This window comes from Jaculus jaculus, chromosome 15 (assembly GCF_020740685.1).
Source record: "Jaculus jaculus isolate mJacJac1 chromosome 15, mJacJac1.mat.Y.cur, whole genome shotgun sequence".
NCBI classification, from domain to species: Eukaryota; Metazoa; Chordata; class Mammalia; order Rodentia; family Dipodidae; genus Jaculus; species Jaculus jaculus.
In genome coordinates, this window is record NC_059116.1 from 34,348,140 (window position 1) to 34,369,016 (window position 20,877).

Sequence of the window (20,877 nt, forward strand, 5' to 3'; positions counted from 1 at the left end):
GATCGAGTGCGGGACGCGGAGGTGGAGGAGGAGGAGAAGGCTCGGCGCGCGCCACCGCCGCCACCGCCCGCGCTCGTCCGCCCCGCCCCGCCTGACGCGCCCTGACGCACCGGAGCCCGCGGGGGTGGCCGCGATGCGCTGCGATCCGCCCCGCCCGCCCGGAGGACGCCCCCTCGGGGCGCCGCGACCACGCCCCCTGGGATCGTCGCGCCCTCTAAATGGCGCGCGTGGCCGCTGCTGCCTCCTCCACCTCCTCCCAGGCTGCGCCTACTCCTGCACCCCGATGCCTCCTCAGCTACCACTCTCCGCGCTAGGATGTGCGCCCCGCGGAAATGGCTCGCTCTGGTCCGGGCGCGCCCCCCTTCCACGCTGGGTCTCCAGGCTGGGGAAACCCCGCCCACCGATCACGGGCACGCCCCCTTTCCGTCTTGCACGCGCCCTCCGCAAGCTGAGTCGCCAGGTTGGGAAGCCCCGCCTACCGCCCTAAGACACGCCCTTTCCTCCTTGAGCACGCCTCGCCCCACCCGGCGTGCTCCTTCTGGGCCCGAGAGGCCCCGCCCCCGCACTCCGCGCGCCCCGGCTTCTGCGGAGGCCCCGCCCTCTTCCCGGCGCTGCCACGCCCCCTCGTCCTTTCGGCGTGCGCTCCGCCTCCTTTGGGGCGCGCCTACTCCACGGCTGGGCGCGCGTCCGCCGGGCGCCCGCCTTCCTGTCCACCCCACCCCCGACCGGGTCTCCTCCACCTCGGCCGGCTTCGGGCGCGTCCCCGAGAACGATGTGTGGTGAGGGTGGGGGTTGGGGAGGGTTCGGGTCCGCACGTGGCCGGGTTGAGGGTGCGGAAGTGGCCGGCCCCGCCCCCAGGCCACGTGCGCGACCCTTTCCCGGCCTTCCACTCCCTCCCGCCGCCCCCCTTCCACCCCCTCCCCTCCCCTCCCCCCTCCCGTTCCTCGGCCTTGACCCGGCGCCCTGGAGCTCCGGCCTCCAATGTCTCGGATCCTCAATGGCTATACCCAGCCTAGAAGAGGATATCCCTGGGGGGAAACCGGCGAAGGTGGGGAGCTCCACGCAGCCAGGCCGAGGGCTTGGCAACACCGTGGTAGAAGTAGGCAGGATAAGCCTGGTTTGGGGACCTCAGGCCTGCTAGAGGGCATTGTGGTGAAGACTTTTAAGACTGGGACGGTGAGCCCGGACTCACGCCTTACACTGGGGGGAGGCTGAGGCAGGATTGTCCCGAGTTCGAGGCCTGCCTGGGCTACAGATTAAGGTCACCCTGAGCTAGAATGAGACATCTCCAAAAAAGAAAAGAAAGAAAGGCCTGGTGTGCGAGCGTGGTGGCGCACGCCTTTAATCCCAACACTGGGAAGGCAGAGGTAGGAGGATCGCCCTGGCCAGTTTGAAACTACATAATGAATTCCAGGTCAGCCTGAGCTAGAACAAGAACCCCCCCCCACACCAAAAAAAAAAAAGCCAGGGTAATGGGACCTCTGTTAGCTTCTGGGGATGAGACACTCAAAGTCGTGAATAGTGGCCATTCGGGGTCCCCCAGTCCCTCGGGTGCACCAAAGTGAACGACTGACCAGGTTTCCTCGCCCATCCCAGCAATGGTGAACTTGTGGCATCCAGGGGTCGCCGCCCAGGGGCCCGCGGACATGATCACTGTCCCTAAAGTGGATAATGGCCTGGGCTCCACAATGGATGTCTTCTTTGGCTTCCCAGCTGTTTTGGCCAGGCTCTGCCCTCAGGATGGCCACGTGTCCTTAGTTCCCACAGTACTTGGTGGTGCCACCCTGGCACCCAAAGGAGGATGAGGCCCAGTCCTGCGGAAGGAGCCTCGATCAGCTGTGTGCAGGAGGACACACATGTCCCGTTTGTTTTTTTTTTTTTTTTTTTTTTGAGGTAGGGTCTCACTCTGACCCAGGCTGACTAGGAATTAGCTATGTAGTCTCAGGGTGGCCTCGAACTCATGACAGTCCTACCTCTGCCTCCCAAGTGCTGGGATTAAAGGTGTGCACCACCACGCCCCGCTCCCGTTTGTTTTTGAAGCTGGGTCTCACTGTAGTACAGCTACCTCAACCTCCCAAGTGCTGGGATTAAAGGTGTGTACCACCACACCCTGCAAATCCTGAATTCTGTTTGAGGCAGGGTATCATTAGCCCAGTCTGGCCTCGAACTGTGATCCTCCTAAATCAGCCTCCTGAGAGCTGGGATTATAAACATCAGGGCTTGGATCTGGTGTGAGATCACTATCCTGCCCTGGAGGACTTCATACTCTCCAGGTCTCACATATGACCCCACCTGGGGTATGTAGATGGAGTGCTCTTGAAATTTGAGGAACCCCCCCACACACACACACACACATAGCAGCGGTGTGGGTACAGCCACCTGGGAAATGGGAGATAGTTAAGGCGCTTCTGCAGCGGCGGGTGGTGGAGGGTCTTAACCATGGTGGCCAAGCTGTGCCAATCAGAGTGCCCCAACATATCCTTGGGCCTTTTGTAGTCGATGGCTCGTGCCTGTGACAGCCATCTAAGATCTGTGGCTGCCACTCTGCAGTTGAAAGACCCCACTAGAAGGTCCATGCCACCTTCCCAGGTTCTCTGTGCACCCGCAGATGCCTGCAAGCAAACTCTGTAACCATAGCTACAGGCGCCCCAGCACACTGATGCCTGTGCATTGTCACTGTTCCCACAGTGACAAGGCCTCAGCTGGTGCTTACAACTGCAGGTGGCACCCGGTTGAGAGCCACTTCCAGGGGACTTGGGAAACTGGAAGGGGACAGAGAATAACCAGATTGTCTCCACAAAACCTCAGCAGCTCAGTGATGCCTGAGACCCTTTTCCCTTCCCTGTCAGCACCTGTGGGGTTCAGGAACAGCTCTGGCCAGTTACTCGGGGCTCGGTGGGGATTATTATTACTGTTTTGTTTTTTCAAGCCAAAGTCTCAGTCTAGCCCAAGCTGACCTGATTCACTCTGTAGTCCCAGGCTGGCCTCCAAATCACAGTGATCCTCGAACCTCTGCCTCCTAAATGGTGGGATGAAAGGCATGCTCCACCATGCCCGAGACTAAATTATTTTTAGATTTTTTGTTGTTGTTGTTTTGTTTATTTTTCTTTTTTAAAAATATGGAACGCTTCACGAATTTGCGTGTCATCCTTGCGCAGGGTCCATGCTAATCTTCTCTGTATCGTTCCAATTTTAGTATATGTGCTGCCGAAGCGAGCACTTGTGTTTTTGGGGTTTTTTTGGTTTTTGTTTTGTTTTGTTTTGTTTTTGAGATAGGGTCTTGTTATAGCCTAGGCAGCTGACCTGGAATTCACTATGTAGTCTCTCAGAGTGCCTTCAAACTCACGAAGATCTTCCTACTTCTGCCTCCCAAGTGCTGGGATTAAAGGCGTGCGTCACCATGCCTAGCTCCAGTACCATTTTTTAAAAATATTTTATTTGCAAGAAGAGAGAGAGATGGGTGCATCAGGGCCTCTAACCACTGCAAATGAACTCCAGATACATGCATCACTTTTTTGTTATTTTTATTTATTTGAAAGCGACAGAGAGAGGCAGGGGGAGAGAATGAGCACGCGGGACTCCACCCACTGCAAATGAACTCCAGATGCATGCACCATTTTGTGTGCATCTGGCCTACATGGGTCCTGGGGAATCGAGCCTTGAACCAAGGTCCTTAGGCTTCACAGGCAAGCACTTAATCTCTAAACCATCTCTCCAGCCCTATTGCATTTGGCCTTACATGGGTTCTGGGGAAATTAGCCCGGATCACCAGGCTTTGCAGGCAAACACCTTAACCTCTGAGCCATCTCTGCAGCCCACCCCCAGCCCAGGGCTCACCAATTCATCTAGCCCAGGAGCCCTACGGATGTCTGTCTCTACCTCCCCAATGCTGAGATAAGAAATGTGCATCATCATGGAAAATGTTAATAAAAATTAAAAAAAAAAAGTGCATCATAACACCCAGAATATTCATGGAGTTTGAGGATCTGAATTCAGGTCCTCATGCTGGCAAGACAAATACTTTGCCAACTTAGCCATCTCTTCAACCTTCAGTTTGTTTTCACATTGTCTCTCAAGGAAGAAATGCATGCCAGACTAGGACTTCAATTACAGTTACTACTTCGAAACATTCTGGGGCCGGGTTGGTGGCGCATGCCTTTAATCCCAGCACTTGGGAAACAGAGGTACGTGGGTCGCTGTGAATTAGAGGCAACCCTGAGACTACATAGTCAATTCCAGGACAGCCTGGACTACAGCAAGACGGTACCTCAGGAAAAAAAAAAAAGAAAAAAGACCTTTGAAACATTCTGAAATAAGGATGACCTCTGATAGTATTTATGACATATTCATACATATAAGTGCTTTCTTTTTTTGTTTTTCTTTTCTACATTTTTTTAAAGGTAGGGTCTCACTCTAGCCTAAGCTAACCTGGAACTCACTTTGTAGTACAGGGTGGATTTGAACTCAAGTCTCCAAGTGCTGGGAATAAACGTGTGTGCCACTGTACCTAGCGTTTATCTTTTCTTCATATTATTATTTTATTTTTGTTTTTTTCCAGGTAGGGTCTCACTCTTAGCTCAGGCTGACCTGTAATTCACTATATAGTCTCAGGGTGGCCTCGAACTCACAGCGATCCCCTCCTACCTCTGCCTCCCAAGTGCTGGGATTAAAGGCGTGCACCAATATGCCCTGCCCAGCTTGTGCCAGGGCCTCCAGCCACTGCAAAGGAACTCCAGAGGCTAACGTGGGCCCTGGAGAATCAAGTCTCAAACCAGGGTCCTTAGGCTTCAAAGGCAAGTGGCTTAACGAGGAAGCCATTTCTCCAGCTCCACTCCCCCCTTTTTTAAGAGACAGAAAATTGATGCACCAGGGCCTCTGCCACTGCAGTCAAACTCCAAACGCGCCACCTAATGGACATGTGTGACTTTACACTTGCCTCACCTTTTGTGCATATGGCTTTAATGGGATCTGGAGAGTCAAATATGGGTCCTTAGGCTTCACAGTCAAGCGCCTTACCCGCTAAGCCATCTCTCCAGCCCCTTATTCATTTTTTGAATCAAGATCTCCTGTAGCCCAGGCTGGCGTCAAACTCCTTTGTAGATGAACATGACCTTAAAATCCAGATCTTCTGACGTCCACTCCCCAAATGAAGTGCTAGGATAACAGGTCTGTGCCACCATGCCTGTTATAATAGATGTGGGTGAGTGTGGCCTCATCTGTGCCATGGCATGAATAAAGGTCAGAGGACAAGTGTTTATATCACTTATAGTTGGGTCTCATTCACCACTGTGTCTGCCAGCAGGCTGGATAGGCTCCAAGCTTCCTGCAGACTCTCTCTTGGTGTGCTGAGGTTACAGACACCTGCTGAGGCACTAGGCCTTTTTATTTTTATTTTTTGATTTTTTGAGGTAGGGACTCACTCTGGGATTAAAGGCATGAGCTACCATGCCCAGCTCCCACTCTTTTTAAATATTTATTTCAGACAGAGAGGGAAAGAGGCAGCCAGAGAGTAAGTATACAGCATCAGGGCCTCTTGCCACTGCAAACAAAATCCAGATGCATGCCTCACTTTGAGCATCCATCTGGCTTTTACATGGGTACACGGAATTGAACTCAGGTTGTCATGCTTTGCAAGCGCCTTCAACTACTGAACCATCTCTCCATTCCATGTTGGGCTCGTTACTTGGGTGCTGGAGATCCAAACTCAGTCACTCACACTTGTGTGGCAAGGTCTTTATTTACTGAGCCACCTTTGTTTGTTTATTTGAAGTTAGGGTCTCACTCTGGCCCAGGCTGACCTAGAATTCACTAGTCTCAGGGTGGCCTCAAACTCATGGTGATCCTCCTAACTCTGCCTCCTGAGTGCTATGATTAAAGGCACATGCCACCACGTCGGGCTTTTTTTTTTTTCTTTTTCTCGAGGTAGGGTCTCACTCTAGCCCATGCTGACCTGGAATTCACTATGGAGTCTCAGGGTGGCCTCAAATTTATGGCGATCCTCCTACCTCTGCCTCCTGAGTGCTGAGATTTAAAAAAAAAAAAAAAAAAAAAAAAAAAAAAAAAAGTGTGCACTACCACACCTGGCTTTGTGCTTTTGTTTTGACACAAGTTCTCACTCTGTAGCTTGGGTTGGCTTTGAACTTCAGTGACCTTGCAACTTCAGTCTTCCCAGGGCTTGGAAGGGCAGCATGAGACAAGCTGTACCCAGCTACTCTCCAGTTCCACTTGTTTCTTGGGGTAGTGTACATGTGACTGGCCAACTTGTACAGGGACATCTCCAGACAGGCCTCTGTGGCTATGGTCCCCAGAGCAGTTGGGTCCGTGGGTGGTGGAGAGGTGGTCTACTCAGAGAGCACCTAAGCAGAATTCTGGGCTTGCCAGCAATCCTAGCCTTTGAGTTCTCTTGACCTCAACCTTGATCTTCAGGAGAACATACCTTCGGTAAAAAGTGCTTATTTAAATGAAAGCCCAGCAGGACATCGTGGCAGCCCAGGCCTGTAATTCCAACTAGAGAGGCCCAAACTCAAGAAAACAATCACAGCCTTTTTTTTTTTTTTTTTTTGTGGAACTTTTCAACATTATTTGCCATAGTCCGGAAGCTAAGACATCAGCTTCATATAAAAAACACTGGTTCACTGGGCGTACACTATGGACAGTGCGCGTAAAGGTCACACCATATAAACAAGGTGGGCCTCAGACTCTCAATCCTCTTGCTTCTACATCTTAAAGGCTGAGTCACCATGCCTGGCTGGATTTTGTTTTCATAGTTTTTGAGGTAGGGTCTCACTCTAGTCCAGGCTGACCTGGAATTCACTATGTAGTCTCAGGGTGGCCTCAAACTCAAAGGTGATTCTCCTACCTCAGCATTCCAAGTCCTGGGATTAAAGGCGTGCATGACCATGCCAGGCTCATATATTTTAGAGCTAGAGCGAGGCTTAGTGGTTAAGCTGCTTTCCTGCAAAGCCTGAGAACACAGGTTCCATTCCCATATGCATGTAAGCCAAATGCACACGGTGGCACATACCTCTGGAGATCATTTGCAGTGGCTAGAGGCTCTGGCATGCCTATTCTCTCTGCTTTTCTTATTAAATATTAAAAAACGGTCTTTTAAATATTTTAGTTTTTTATTTATTTGAGAAAGCAAGAATGGACACATTAGGGCCTCCAGAAACTACAAACTGCAGATGCCTGCAGCACCTTGTGCATTAGGCTTACATAGGTACTGGGGAAATGAACCTGGGTTCTTAAGCTTCGTAGGCAAGGGCCTTAACCATTAAATCACTCCAGCCCTTTAAACTATTTTTACATTTTATTCAGGCATGGTGGTACAACACCTTAATACCAGCACTCCAGAGGTAGGAGGACTGCTGCAAGTTCAGTCTGGGACTACATGATTTCCAGCCGGGCATGGTGGCGCACGCCTTTAATCCCAGCACTCTGGAGGCAGAAGTAGGAGGATCACTATGAGTTCCAGGCCACCCTAAGTAGTGAATTTCAAGTCAGCCTGGGCTACAGTGAGACCCTACCTTGAAAAACAAAAACAAACAAACAGAATGATTTCCAGGTCATCCTGGGCTACAGTAAGACTTTGCCTTGAAAATTATATAACATTTTATGTTTGCATGTGTGCATATGTATGTGGGGATGCACCAGTATCTCTTACCAGTACAAGCAAATACATGCACCACTTTTTGAACATGGTTTTGCATGGATACTGAGGACTTGAACCTGAGGCAGCAGGCTTTGCAAGTGCATTCAACCACTGAGCCACCTCTTCAGACCCATTTGTGAGACAGGGTCTCGTACTCCAGACTGGCCTTGAACTTGCTACTTAGCCAATGATGATCTTGAACTCCTCATCCTCTTGCCACCACCTCCCAATTGAGTGCTGTGATGACAGATGTACACCACCACCCCCAATTTGTCAAGTGCTGGGAACCAAACCCAGAGCTGCATGCATGCTAGGCAAGTGCTGTACCCACTGAGCCCTAGGCCTAGGTGGTAAGACCTGTGTCTGTGTGTACGTGCTCCCATGTGTGTGTATGCATGTTCATAGGTGTCTGAATGGTCACGTGTATCTGTGTGCACGATTATGTCTGTGTGTATGCATGCTCATGTGTGTGTGGGTAGGTGTACATGTGCTTATGGAAGCCAAAGGTAAAATCAGATGTCTCAAGGTCTCAATAAATCCAGAGCACACCAGTTAGGCTAGACTCTAGCCAGCAGCCCTGGCACTAGAATTACAGGCCTCCACCACTTGGCTGTTATATGGGTGCTGGGGATTAGAACTCAAATCCTAACACTTGCAGAGCAAGCACTTTATCGGCTGAGCCATCTTCTCTCCAGCTCATGGGTGGTGTGCTTAAAAAAGAAAAAAAAAAATCTTATTTGACAATGAATGGGTGTGACAGGGTCTCCTATCACTGCAAATGAACTCCAGAAGTATACACCAGGCTTTACATGGATACTGGGGAATTGAACCAGATCCTGCAGCCCTTACAAGCAAGTACCTTTAACTTCCCAGATCCATTTTTTTTTCCCCCCCGAGGTGGGGTCTTGCTATAGCCTGGGCTGACCTGGAATTACTCTCAGGTTGGCCTAAAACTCACAGCAAATCTCCTATCTCAGTCTCCTGAGTGCTGGGATTAAAGGCATGCACCACCACACCTGACTTTTAAGTTATTTTTATGTTGTCTTAAGGCATGGTCTCACTCAAGCCCATGCTGACCAAGAACTCACTCTGTACTCCCAGGCTGGCCTCAAATTCATAGTGATACTCCTAACTTTGCCTCCCAAATTCTGGAATTAAAGATATGCACCACCAAACCCAATTCTTTTGTTGTTTTTGAGGTAGGATCTCACTCTGGCCCAGACTGACCTGGAATTTATGATAGTCTCAGGGTGGCCTCAAATTTATGACAATCCTTCTTCCTCTGCCTCCTGAATGCTGGGATTAAAGCCATGCGCCACCACGCCCCCCCCCCCCTTTTTTTTTGAGGCAAGTCTAACGGACTGCCTGTTTTTTTTTAAAAAAAAAAAAGAAATGAGAGAATTGGTGCAAGTGCACTAGGGTCTCCAACTACTCCAATTGAACTCCAGACACGTGAGCCCCCCTCAAGGCAATCCTCCTACTTCTGCCTCTCCAGTGCCAGGGATTAAAGGCATGCACCACCATGCCCCGCCTTTTATTTATCTATTTATTTTCCTTTATTTGAGTGAGAAGAGAAAGAGGCAGATAAAAAATGACCACGTGAGGGCCCCCAGCCACTGCAATTGCAAACGAACTCCAGGCGCATGCACCCCCCTTGTGCAGCTGCCTTACACGGGTCCTGGTGAGTTGAATCTGGGTCCTTTGGCTTTTCAGCAAACACCTTAACCACTAAGCCATCTCTTCAGCCCTTTTTTAAAAAAAATTATTTGAGAGCAACAGAGAGAGAGAGAGAAAGAATGGGCACACCAGGGCCTCCAGCCACTGCAAACAAACTCCAGATGCGTGTGCCCCCTTGTGCATCTGGCTAATGTGGGTCCTAGGGAATTGAACCTCAAACCAGGGTCCTTAGGCTTCACAGGCAAGCGCTCAACCTCTAAGCCATCTCTCCAGCCCTTTTTTAAAAAAAATATTTTTTTCATTTATTTATTTGAGAAGAGGCAGATCTATCTATATCTATCTATCTACCTATACCTGCCCCCATCTCAAATAATTTTGAAAACTTTTAAATCGCTGGGCGTGGTGGTGCATGCCTTTAATCCCAGCACTCGGGAGACAGAGGTAGGAGGATCATCGTGAGTTCGAGACCACCCTGAGACTACATAGTGAATTCCAGGTCAGCCTAGGCTAGAGTGAGACCCTACCTCGAAAAAAAATTTTTTAAAAAATCATATGGAATCCTCCAGTTTTGGACAATGGAACACTCAGGAGCCATAGATCGCTGTTAGAAAATTTTCAGTACCAGGGATGGGATACCTCCAGTGAGTTGTTGGCCAAGGAGGTCCCTGATGTCCCCAAAACATTACAGGCCATTGCCGAAGCCCTTGGTTTCCCACCAGGAATAGATGGCAAGACCCTATTGCTGAAGACTCCACATACTTGGGCTGTAAGGACACTGAGAAATCCTGCTGGAACTGAGCTGATAACCTCCTCCATGTAGACCAGCTGACAGAAAGTTGGAAGAAGCCATTCTACATGTAGTTCAATGGGAGAAAGAGATACCACCAGTGAAGATACCCAACAGTGGACACTGCAAGCCTTATACTTGGCCACCCAGCCCAAATGAGCCAACAGGTGCAATGGCACGTCTGTCACAGAGGAAACCAAACTGCCCTCTAATTGGACTGGAGGCCTGCTCCATGGGGGGAAACACACCCCTGATACTGAAAACTTAAAACAGGGGTAGTCATGAGCACTAGGGGTGTAACATCTGCTGATGTCTAGAAAAATGTATACACTATGCTTATCAAACTGCCCAGTAAGCACTTCTCTTAATATTTATACCCTTATATTAATGCTACTCTCACTTTGAGTAGAGAATCTTCTCTTTTCAAATGGCAGTGACTTTGGGATAACTCAGAAGGTATCATAGTGCTGGACAGAAGTGACTGGAGTACTGAGCATCATCTCGATCACCCCTTCCAAGGCTCAAGGTCTACTGCGGAAGAGGTGGTGGAAAGAATGTAAGAGCCAAAGGAAGAGTAGGACTCCTTACAATGTGCTCCCTCCAGACATAAAATGGCCTGGATATCCATGACCTCATAGTGCCTGACACTACCTACACAAGACCATCATAAGAGGAAAAGATCATGACATCAAAATAAAAGAGAGACTGATTGAGATGTGGAGGGGATATGATGGAGAATGGAATTTCAAAGGGGAAAGTGGGGAGGAGGGTATTACCATGGGATACTTTTTATAATCATGGAAAATGTTAAAAAAATTGAGAAAAAAATTTAAAAGCCAGAGATGGTGGTGCACACCTTTAATCCCAGCACTCGGAGAGGCAGAAGTAGGATTGCTGTGCATTTGAGGATACCCTGAGAATACATAGTGAATTCCTGGTCAGCCTGAGCTACAGTGAGACCCTACCTCAGAAAACCAAAATAATTAAGTAATTTTAAAATGATCTCATCTATTCCTACATAATACCCACATTGTGCTAATTACTATAACTTTATTATGTATTTATTTTCTTCAGACCTCAATCTTGTTCTTTATTTTTTTAGGACTGTCTTGATTCAAGCTAAAAATTTCCATGTAAAATTTGAAAATAGCTCATCAATTTTTTCTTGTTTTGTTTTTCAAAGTAGGGTCTCACTCTAGCCCAGGCTGACCTAGAATTCACTATGTAGTCTCAGGCTGGCCTTGAACTCACAGCAATCCTCCTGTCTCATCTGGGATTAAAGGCGCGTACCACCATGCCCTGTGCTTCATCAAATTTTACAATAAATCATAATAGTTTTGTGGGGTTTTTTTGTTTTGGAGACAGGGTTTCATAATTTTTGGCCAACTGGCATCAAAATCATGATCCTCCTGCCTCAGTCTTCCAAGTGCTGGGATGACAAACCTGTGCCACCAGGCCAGGCTTTCAAGAATTGTTTTTGGGCCGGGCGTGGTGGCACATGCCCTTAATCCCAGCACTCGGGAGGCAATGGTAGGAGGATCGCCATGAGTTCGAGGCCACCCTGAGACTACATAGTGAATTCCAGGTCAGCCTGGGCCACAGTGAGACCCTACCTCAAAAAAAAAAAAAAAAAAAAGAATTGTTTTTGGGCTGGAGAGATGGTTTAGCGGTTAAGCACTTGCCTGTAAAGCCTAAGGACCCTGGTTCGAGGCTCGATTCCCCAGGACAAGATGCACAAGGGGGTGGACGCATCTGAAGTTCTTTTGCAGTGGCTGGAGGCCCTGGCACACCCATTCTCTCTCTGTCTCTCTCTGCCTCTTTCTCCCTCTGTCTGTCACTCTCAAATAAATAAACAAAATTTTAAAAAATAAAAAATTATTTTTTCATTTATTTATTTGAGAGAGAGAGGAGAAATAGGCAGATAGAGAATCGCTTTTTTTTTTTTTTAATATACACTAAGAGCACCAGTTCCTTCAGCATGTCTGGGAGGAGCCATGGACAGTTCTGACCTCCTTGAAACAAAGAGGGCTCCCATATATGTGCTGCTAACCATATTAAAGGTGGTGTAAACCTTTAATCCTAGAACCCAGGAGGCAGAGACAGGAGGTTCGCTGTGAGGTTGAGTCCACGCTAAGACTACATGGTGAATTCTAGGTCAGCCTGGGCTAGAGTGCAACCCTACCTTGGGAAAAAAAAAAAAAAAAGGGCAGAGCGTGGTGCTCTTAGTCCCAGCACTCAGGAGGCAGAAGTAGGAAGATCACTGTGAGTTCAAGGCCACCCTAAGATTACATAGTGAATTCCAGGTCAGCCTGGACTAGTGAGACTCTACCATGAAAAATTTAAAAATTTTTCATTACAAATAAAACAAGAGAAGAGCTGAAGCGATAGCAAAGATAGGAGGATTGCCATGAGTTCGAGGCCAGCCTGAGACTGCACAGTGAACTCCAGGTCAGCCTAGGCCAGAGACCTTACCTCAGGAAAAAAAAAAAAAAATGTAGGGCTGGAGGGATGGCTTAGCAGTTAAGGCATTTGCCTGAAAAGCCAAAGGACCCAAGTTCAATTCCCCAAGGTCCATATTAGCCAGATGCACAAAGTGTGCACATATCTGGAGTTCCTTTGAAGTACCTGGAGCCCCTGATGTACCCATTCTCTCTCCCTTTCTTTGTTAAATAAATACTTTAAAAAATCTTATTAAAAACAAATTTAGCCGGGCATGGTGGCACACACCTTTAATCCCAGCACTCGGGAAGCAGAGGTAGGAGGATCGCTGTGAGTTAGAGGCCACCCTGAGACTACAGAGTGAATTCCAGGTCAGCCTGAGCTAGAGTGAGACCCTACCTTAAAAAAAAAAAAAAAAAAAAAAAAAAGCAGCAAGAAAAACAAATTTAGCCAGACCCCGGCATGGTGGTGCACGCCTTTAATCCTAGCACTGCGGAGGCAAAGTTAGGAGGATCGCTTTGAGTTTGAGGCCACCAGGACTACATAATGAATTCCATCCAGGTCAGTCTGGGCCAGAGCAAGAGCTACCTCGAAAAAAAAAAAAATTGCCATGGTTACTCCTAACTTAACCCCAGTACTTGGGCAGATTCCTGAGTTCAAGACTAGACTAGGACTGATTTTCTAGGTTTGCCTGGACTACAGTAAAACACTACCTTGAAAGAGAGAGAAAATAAGTTGGCCTTAGTTAAGTGTGCTGAGTGGTTAAGTGAGGCTGAGGTGAGGTGGCATTGCCTGGGCTATTGGTGAGTCCCAAGACAACCTGGGCTACAAAAAGGCTAGGAAGTCTCAAAAAAAAAAAAAAAAAAAAAAAAAAGGAAGAAAGAAGCCATTTGAATACAAGCTGGAACCAAGGAGGAAGGGACAGGTCCTTCTAGACAATCCCACAAACTTTGTAGCTTGTGAGAGAAGAACGCTCTAAGTCTGAACTAAATTCGCAGTCTCCCTAATTTTCTTAAAGTTACTTTTATTTTTAGGACCAGGGTCTCATTCTGTAGCCCAGGCCCACCTCAAACTGGCCATCCTCCTGGGATTGACAGGCCTGCACCAGGACGCGTCACTTACCATGCCCCTGAAAACATTTTTTTCCGTCATGGTCTCCAGTTACGAAAGCCAGGACCTCTGAAGAGGCCAGCGATGGCATGTGGACCCATATCGGCAGCAAGTAGAGGACCCAGACACGGAGGGTTCCCAGCCCAGGCCCTGATGACCCCCGCCGCTCCGTGCTCCCAGCCGCACAGCAGGAAGATACGGGCACTAATTCTGCCCCTGGATCCCAACCCAGCATCTTAGAAAAGGGCCGCTGCTGCCTTGGACTGGCTGGAAGGCTACCCTGCCAGTTCTAGGACACCCCAGCAGGAGGGGTGACACCCAGGCCTCCAGCAGGAAGTCGTACCCTCTCTGGGAAGTCCAGGGTGCTGCTACTGCCCTCCGGCCACAACCTCCGCAGCTGGCCCAGGTCTGCACACAGACACCCCATGGTTGGTCCTGGAACTCAAGCCCTGGAGAGTGTACTGAGCCACGAAAACAGCGCAAGCAACCTAAAATCTTCAATCTTTAATTCGGATTCCCTCTCTTGCGGGCAGCAGCGGGCGGACAGGCCCGGCGCCCGGTCACATGCAGCCCTGGCAGCAGCGGAGGCCGAGGTCCGCGCAAGCGCCCTAGGTGCGCTGGTTGGGTAGCTCCTGGGAGATGAAGCGGCGCAGGCGCTCCAGGTACTGGCTGTACAGCTCGATGTCGTTGTGCCCGGCGCCCTCCACCCACAGCGGCTCCACGGCCTTCGGACAGCGCTCGTACAGCGCCAACCCGTGTGAGAAGTCGATCACTTCGTCCTCCGTGCCGTGGATGATGAGCACGGGCGACGTGATCTTGGACACTTTCTCGATGCTGGGGGCGTGGCGGAAGGTCAGGCCTCCCGGGCCGCCCCGCCCACCCCAGACCAACCATTCCACCCCCGCCCCCAGCCAGGCCGCCTCTCACTTGGGGAAGGCATCGAAGCAGTAGGTCTTCTGGGTATCTGGGAAGGCTACGCGCATGCCCGAGGTGAGTGGCGAGTGCAGAACCACCGCGGCACACTCGTAGCGCGACGCCAGGTCCACCGTGGGCACTGTGCCGATGCTCTGGCCATACAGGATGATGCTGTCCGGGCTGATCCCGTACCTGGTAGTGGCCAGGGCAAATAAGCAGGCCCGAGGCTGCAGGCTATGAACATCCCCAGAGTCCTCCCATGGCCCCCACCTGTACGCCTGGCTGTGACCAGGGCACCCCACCTTCCTGTCCTGTCACCCCCTGGTCTGCTTCAGACTGGATCAAAATGCCCTCCTGGTGTCCCTACAGGGAGTCAGGGTTGCCTCCTTTGGCACAGATTCCCCATTCCCCTGAGTCTGGAATTCAGTAAGGCGTGTCTCCATGAGTCTTGGCCCAGTTTGGGGCCCCCTGAGTCCCTCGTGCCCAATTAGTAGTTCAGAACAACACATCACAGCTGCGCTCCAACCCTGTGTAGTGGTGTACAGGTCCTAGGAGTCCTGGGAGCCTGCAGGTTCTCCTGACTCAACACTGCCAAGGTTCAAGTCCCCTCCCCCCCCCCCACACCTGCCAATTACTGCTACTTGGGTGCCCTGGCCTGACTAGCCAATTCTGCTCAGCCCTGCTGAGTACTATCACTAGCCATGGTAGCGCCTAAAGAGCTGCTCTTCCCTTCTCCTCCCCTGGCTCCCAGGTCTCTGGCCTCATCTTGGGCTCTGCCACCCACCTCCCCCAAACTTCCTGTCAGCTGCAGAGAAGGGCACAGTCCCCTGGAGGATCCCTGCAGGCCAGATGAGGTAGAAGCCCCTGAAACAAGGGAAGGAGACGATAGCCTGATCCCTAGTGGCAGCAAAGTATCTTGGCCCTAGCTCCAGGCTGTGGCCACCTGGGGCATCTCCAGAGCAACCAGGACCGCCTCCAGAGTTGCTTGCTTCTCCTGGAGCAGCAGGGCTGCCTGCAGGAGGACTAGAGCTGGGTGGCCCCGGCATCAAGAAAGGCAGGGTCACTAGCAGAGGACCTTGAGGTTGAGGTTTGGAGTCCAGGCTGGCCCAGACCTTGGGTGTGAACTGGGGCCCAGATTCACTGACCTCACACCTCTAGCATCAAGCTATGGACAGAACCCTCAGGCCCAGCTGCAAGCCTCTCTGCTCACACAGCCCCAAAGCAACTATGACTAGCTACCCAGAGCCCCACGGCCACCTCACCCCCACCCCACAGAGAGCCCGGCCCTAAGGTTCCTTCATCATCTACTTATGGGCCCATAATGGCCACCTGCTGGGCCCAGTGCTCTCTGCCCACCCTCATGCCAAGTGGAGGAGGCCCCACCTCCCTGTGGACAACGAAGACCCAGAACAGCTGTTCCACCTCATCCTGTGCCAGTCTGAGTACTAAACAAGGAGATGGGTGTCACACTGAACACAGTCACCTAGGTCCTCTGATCCTACGACGCTGTCTGGGAGGAATGCCAGGACCCTTACCTGGTGCGCAAGGCCTGCCAGGCAGCGTCGATGTCCGCATAGAGGTTCTTTTCAGAGGGCCGGCCTGAGCTGATGCCATAGCCAGAGTAGTCATAGGAGAAGATGTTGCAGCCTATGCGGGTTCCCAGGCCCACGTAGAAACTGCACATCTGACCCAGGTCCACCGCATTGCCATGGGAAAAGAGAACCGTGTATCTGTAGGCACAGGCAGGGACACAAACATGGGCTGATTGCTATACAGCAGCAGTGAGAAGAGGCAAGATTCTCATAGAGGGGAAGAGTGCAGGCTGGGAACATGCCTCCTGTCTTCCCATCTGGAGGGACATCTGGACCACCCAGGTGGACCCACAGTAGGCTGAGGTGTCTGTCCAAGTCCAACCCAGGAGGCCAGCAACCATCTCCCCACAGCAGGAGCTCTCCCTAGTTGTCCACGTGAGCCTTGCAGTGGCACACTGTCATCTTGCCACTGGACACAGCCCCAAAGCAAGTTGGGAGGCCCAGGGGGCCCTCCCTACAGGTGAACCCTTTACTCCTAGGTGGAGGCTAGACCCCAACCCAAGCCCTCAACAAAGGAATGAATCCTGTTCAGGGGGTCTAACACCAGAGGAGGCCTGTGTTAAAGAAGACTGTAGTCATAGTCTGCATGCAGCAAGCTGGCCCTGCCCAGGTGACTCCCACTAGCAACCCAGCCTAACATGCCCTCTGGACTCCTGCCCCCACAGGGAAGTTACTGGTCTACACCTCACCCACTATTGGGACCACAGAGCAGGTGGTAATACAGCTGCTTAAGGGTGGACCACGACAGCCTGGCTGGCCCTAAGTCCAGACAGCTGCATGCGGAAGGGGCAAGGTGGAGTGTGAGAGGGAAGCCAAGTAGGGTGAGCCCTTGTCTCACCTGGCGCTAGGCACACAGCGCACATGCATGCAGGAGATGCGGTTGCCACGCGCACTCTTGATGGGGAAGACTTCCATGGTGTCCAGCTCACGCTGGCTATACTGGAAATCAGCTCGCTCTGTCAGGTGGATCTTCCAGCGCCCTGGGGTGGTAGCAGCCGCCGAGGTCCGCAGGGGACCCGAGGGGGCAGCCCCAGCCCCACAGGACCCCAGCTCAGGCTCGGGGACCAGTGAGTAGGTGGGCTCAGGTGGCAGGAAGGCGAGCTTGGCAGCGATGCGGCCGGGGCAGGGCGGGCAGCAGAAGAGACAACAGAGTTCGCTCACCGACAGGCCGTTCATGGCGTGCGTGGGACCCACACAGGGCCGGCCGGGGATGCTCCGAACGGCCCCGTTAGGAGGCTGCAGCCCGGCCCCATCGCGGTCCAAGTCGTGCAGCCAGGAGCCTTGCAGCCACAGGTCTCCATGTCATGCAGTGGGAAACTCTGCAGGGGACACCAAGATGTGGCTTCCATCCTGGAATTTGGGGATTACAGCCCTGTGCCAGAACTTCCCTGCACAGGACCCTCAGCCTGAGATGCCAGCTCTAGTCACGTCAACCCCCAACAGCACAATGCATGCGGCCTGCACTCCCAGGCCCCTGCCTGGTGAATCCACACATCCTTCAAGGAGTCATGGCATCAGCTAGGTGCACATAGGCTCCCAGCAGGGGGTTGGGGAGTCACAGACAGAACCCAGCAGAGGAAACAACACACAAAGGCAGGATGCTTGGCAGACCCCAGGGCCCCACTGGCTGGGACAATAGCTCTTCCCTGTGCCTGGCTAGGGGGGTGTCCAATGGGGCCAAGGAAGCTGGACCTCCTGCAGCTGCCACCTTAGGTCTTCTGAGCTTGGGCTCCCAGGGCCTTAGTTCTGTCCCCTACAATTACATGTGTACACCATTTGCCCAAAGAGGGACCAAGAATGAGAGATGGGAGGGAAGTAGGGGACCAACCTTCAGGGAACTTTGCCACTTTCCTTTCTGCAGGATACTATGAACTGTGTCCAGCTGATAACAGCCAAGTGGCCAAAGCCACTTGCATCATGCAGAGCTGCCCAGCTGATAAAGAGGACAATGCAGAAAAACCTCCCTAGCCTCACTTTCCCTCCACCTGGAAGGAGGGCAGGAGAGAGCAGGCTTTGGCAGGTATCTGTACACTCAGGTTCTAGGTCACAGAAAAGTGAAAGCCACTGGTGGCGGTGGAGTGGGGGATGGGACCCGATTTGCAGGCAGATGGGGCACACACAGCTCACAGGCGGCTATGGACCTAAAGACAGCTCAGGGGCCACAAACACCAGTGGTCCCTGCAGACTTGAGGTGTAAGGCCAGGAGCTGGGGAGAGCTACATCATTGTCATTGCAGTCCAGGAGCACACAGGGAGAAGAGCTGGGAAACCCAACACAGAATGGTATCAAAGAGTCTCCATTCTCAAACAAGTGATCCTTTCCCCAAGGGACACAGGGTCATATCTGGGGTGACTGTGACAACTGCCAGTCTCCTGGCATGATAGAGGTGAAGCCAGGGACAGAGAGCTGCCCAGCACCCTACAGGGCCCAAAATGACCACAACAGAGAAAAATCAGACCCCAATGTCTACAGGGCTAAGAAAATCAAGGACATTCTGGCCCATCAGTTACCACCACAGTGCTGGACAGTAAAAGGCCACCATCAAAGCCATAAACATGTCACCACAGCCACCTGGAGGCTTCCACCCTCCAATCCAACCCTGTGCACCTCTAGACTGCCGGTTCCACCCACCAGCCCCACCTAGCCCTGCCTTCACCTTTCTCCCACTGCACACAGCCAGTCTCACCTAACACCAGGTGTCCCCCTAGTGACTATGACACACCTGTGACACTACCTTCCTGTTAGTTATGGGTAACCTTCTGGCCTCCCAGAAGATAACATCCTTTGACACACACAATCAACTTCCTGAGTCTCATCTTGCAGATGTCTTCCCAGACGAACCACACACCTGGCTCCTCCTGCCTTGAGGGGAGAGGTGTCGCAGATCCCCTCCTGACTTTGCCCTTGCCAATCTCCAGGCACCCACTATCCAGGCTTCCATATAGCTCAGAAGCCTTCCACACACACGCTCATGATTCTTGAAGCTTCTGTGCAGCATCGTTTTCCTGGCTTAACTGGACCCCTGCCACTCATCTATAAGCCCCAAAGCGGGTAAGGGTACGTCAAAAGGAATACGTTCTTTCCCTCAATAACCATTTGGTGAGGTACCAGAGGGAAAGGTGAGGCCAGAGAAGGAAAAGCCTCCAGGTCTGCCAACCTTGGATGGGGAAAGAACCCACAGAGACATGAGACCTTATGTGATGGGTTTGACTGGGTGAAGCGTGCCATGATGTCTCTCTCACTGGGCACCCACCACAGCACCTCAAAGCACGACCACTGCCATCCCAGGCATACAGAGGGTGGAACAGGTGCTGCTGTTAAAACAGGGCAACTAGACTGCTGTAAGGGATCCGGCGCGACCTATCTCAGCCTGAGAGCCCTGGCACCTCACACGAGTTTTAAGAGTGGGGAGAGGTTGTATGCCTGAAGGGGTGCAAAGAGAGCGACCCCGTGGTAGAGAACCAGGTAGGCTTGGAAGAACGTGGCTTAAACCTGGAGACAGGAGTCCCAAGAACTACAGACTCCTGGCTGGGACAGATGGAAGCAGCGAGAGGGATTCGCAAAGGTAGCGAGGGCCAGGTCAGGCTGCAGCCTTGAGTCCTGGAGCAGAGTGAGGACTTCATCAAGAGGGTGAAGGGGCGCCACGGAGGATTCTTGAGCGAGGGTTGCATGAGAACGGGCTGGGAAGCCTGCTGCAGGGTCCCAGCTAGCAGGAAAACGCCAGACCAGGGGCAGCGGTGGCTGAAGGATGTCCGCAGGGGAAAAGAGATGGAGGCCTGGTGTCGGGCTGGGAGGGGACAGGTTCGAGACAAGACAGCGTCGGCGGCTCTACACCAACATCTCCTGGGCCGGGGCCCCTGACCCAGAGGACGACAGCCGCGGGCCGAGCGGGGGTCGCAGAGCATAGGTTCCCCGGCGGCGTCGGACTGGGCTCAGAGCCGACGCCGCGCGGGCCGACCCGGCCCAACTCCGCAAACGGCCGCGGTCCTCACTCACTCAGAGCCGCGCCTGTCCGGCCTCACTCACCGCCGCGGCCCGCGAACCCCGGCCTCGGGGCCGCGCTCCATGGCTCCCCGACAACCGCGCCTGCGTCCGTCGGTCCCTCGGAGCCCGGGCTGTCCTCCCGCTACACCGCCGCTGCCGCCGCCGCAGCTCCCCCGCGGACGGAAGTGAGCCTCGCTCCTGTCGACGCCCCGGAAGTGACGCGAGGCTGTGCGCGAGCGAGGGCTGAGAAGCTGCAAGGATTCGAGGGCGGGCTCGGAGACGGGGCGAGGGAGGAGCCAAATGAAGCCAAGATGGCGGCCAGTGGGCGGGGCCCGGGCGGGGCGTGGCCATCGCTGGAACGGAGAAGTGGCGCGGAGACCCGGCCTGGGAACGGCAGGGTCAAACCGAAGCAGAGACTGCGTCAGGGAGAGGGAAGGGCCTGGGGCGGGGCGGGGCGGGGCCAAGGCTGAGTTTTGGTCAGTGGCTCAGGTCTGGTCTTGTCTGGGCAAGGGGCCTACTCCTTTGGAGGCTGCTATGCTCCAAATAGTCATTCATTCATTTGTTCGTTCATTTCTTCCCTCATTCCAACTAGATGAGAGTGATTGAGGGTCATATTTATTTATTTTTTTCATTTGTTTTTCACACACTGTCTCTTGTAGCCAGGACAGGCTTCAAAAAACTCACTGTAGAGTGAAACCCTACCCCAGAAAAACAAAAAGAGC

General features: G+C 52.3%; 1 protein-coding gene and 1 non-coding gene across 2 annotated transcripts; both read right to left on the reverse strand.

Annotated features, from left to right (window-relative positions):
* Positions 1–3,113: 3,113 nt before the first annotated feature.
* On the reverse strand, positions 3,114–3,220 carry LOC123455254. Its single transcript, XR_006633791.1, has one exon. It is a non-coding gene; the product is annotated as a U6 spliceosomal RNA (small nuclear RNA).
* Positions 3,221–14,153: 10,933 nt separating this feature from the next.
* Positions 14,154–20,333, reverse strand: Abhd17a (abhydrolase domain containing 17A, depalmitoylase). The gene is made up of 5 exons (XM_004654902.2): positions 20,198–20,333; positions 17,010–17,490; positions 16,115–16,309; positions 14,592–14,771; positions 14,154–14,498 (listed from the first exon to the last, which is right to left on the reverse strand). The coding sequence occupies exons 2-5, from the start codon at positions 17,345–17,347 to the stop codon at positions 14,273–14,275; spliced, it is 939 nt and encodes a 312-aa protein (XP_004654959.1). The 5' UTR covers positions 17,348–17,490; positions 20,198–20,333; the 3' UTR covers positions 14,154–14,272.
* Between the last annotated feature and the right edge of the window lie 544 nt (positions 20,334–20,877).

Bases quoted from the DNA above. Each gene is read 5' to 3' on its own strand.
- Abhd17a (XM_004654902.2), bottom strand. From the start codon at position 17,347: ATGAACGGCCTGTCGGTGAGCGAACTCTGTTGTCTCTTCTGCTGCCCG. The intron at 16,310-17,009 runs GTGAGACAAGGG...CTGTGCCTACAG, and splicing joins CGCTGTGTGCCTAGCGCCAG to ATACACGGTTCTCTTTTCCC. The intron at 14,772-16,114 runs GTAAGGGTCCTG...GGCCACTACCAG, and splicing joins TGGCAGGCCTTGCGCACCAG to GTACGGGATCAGCCCGGACA.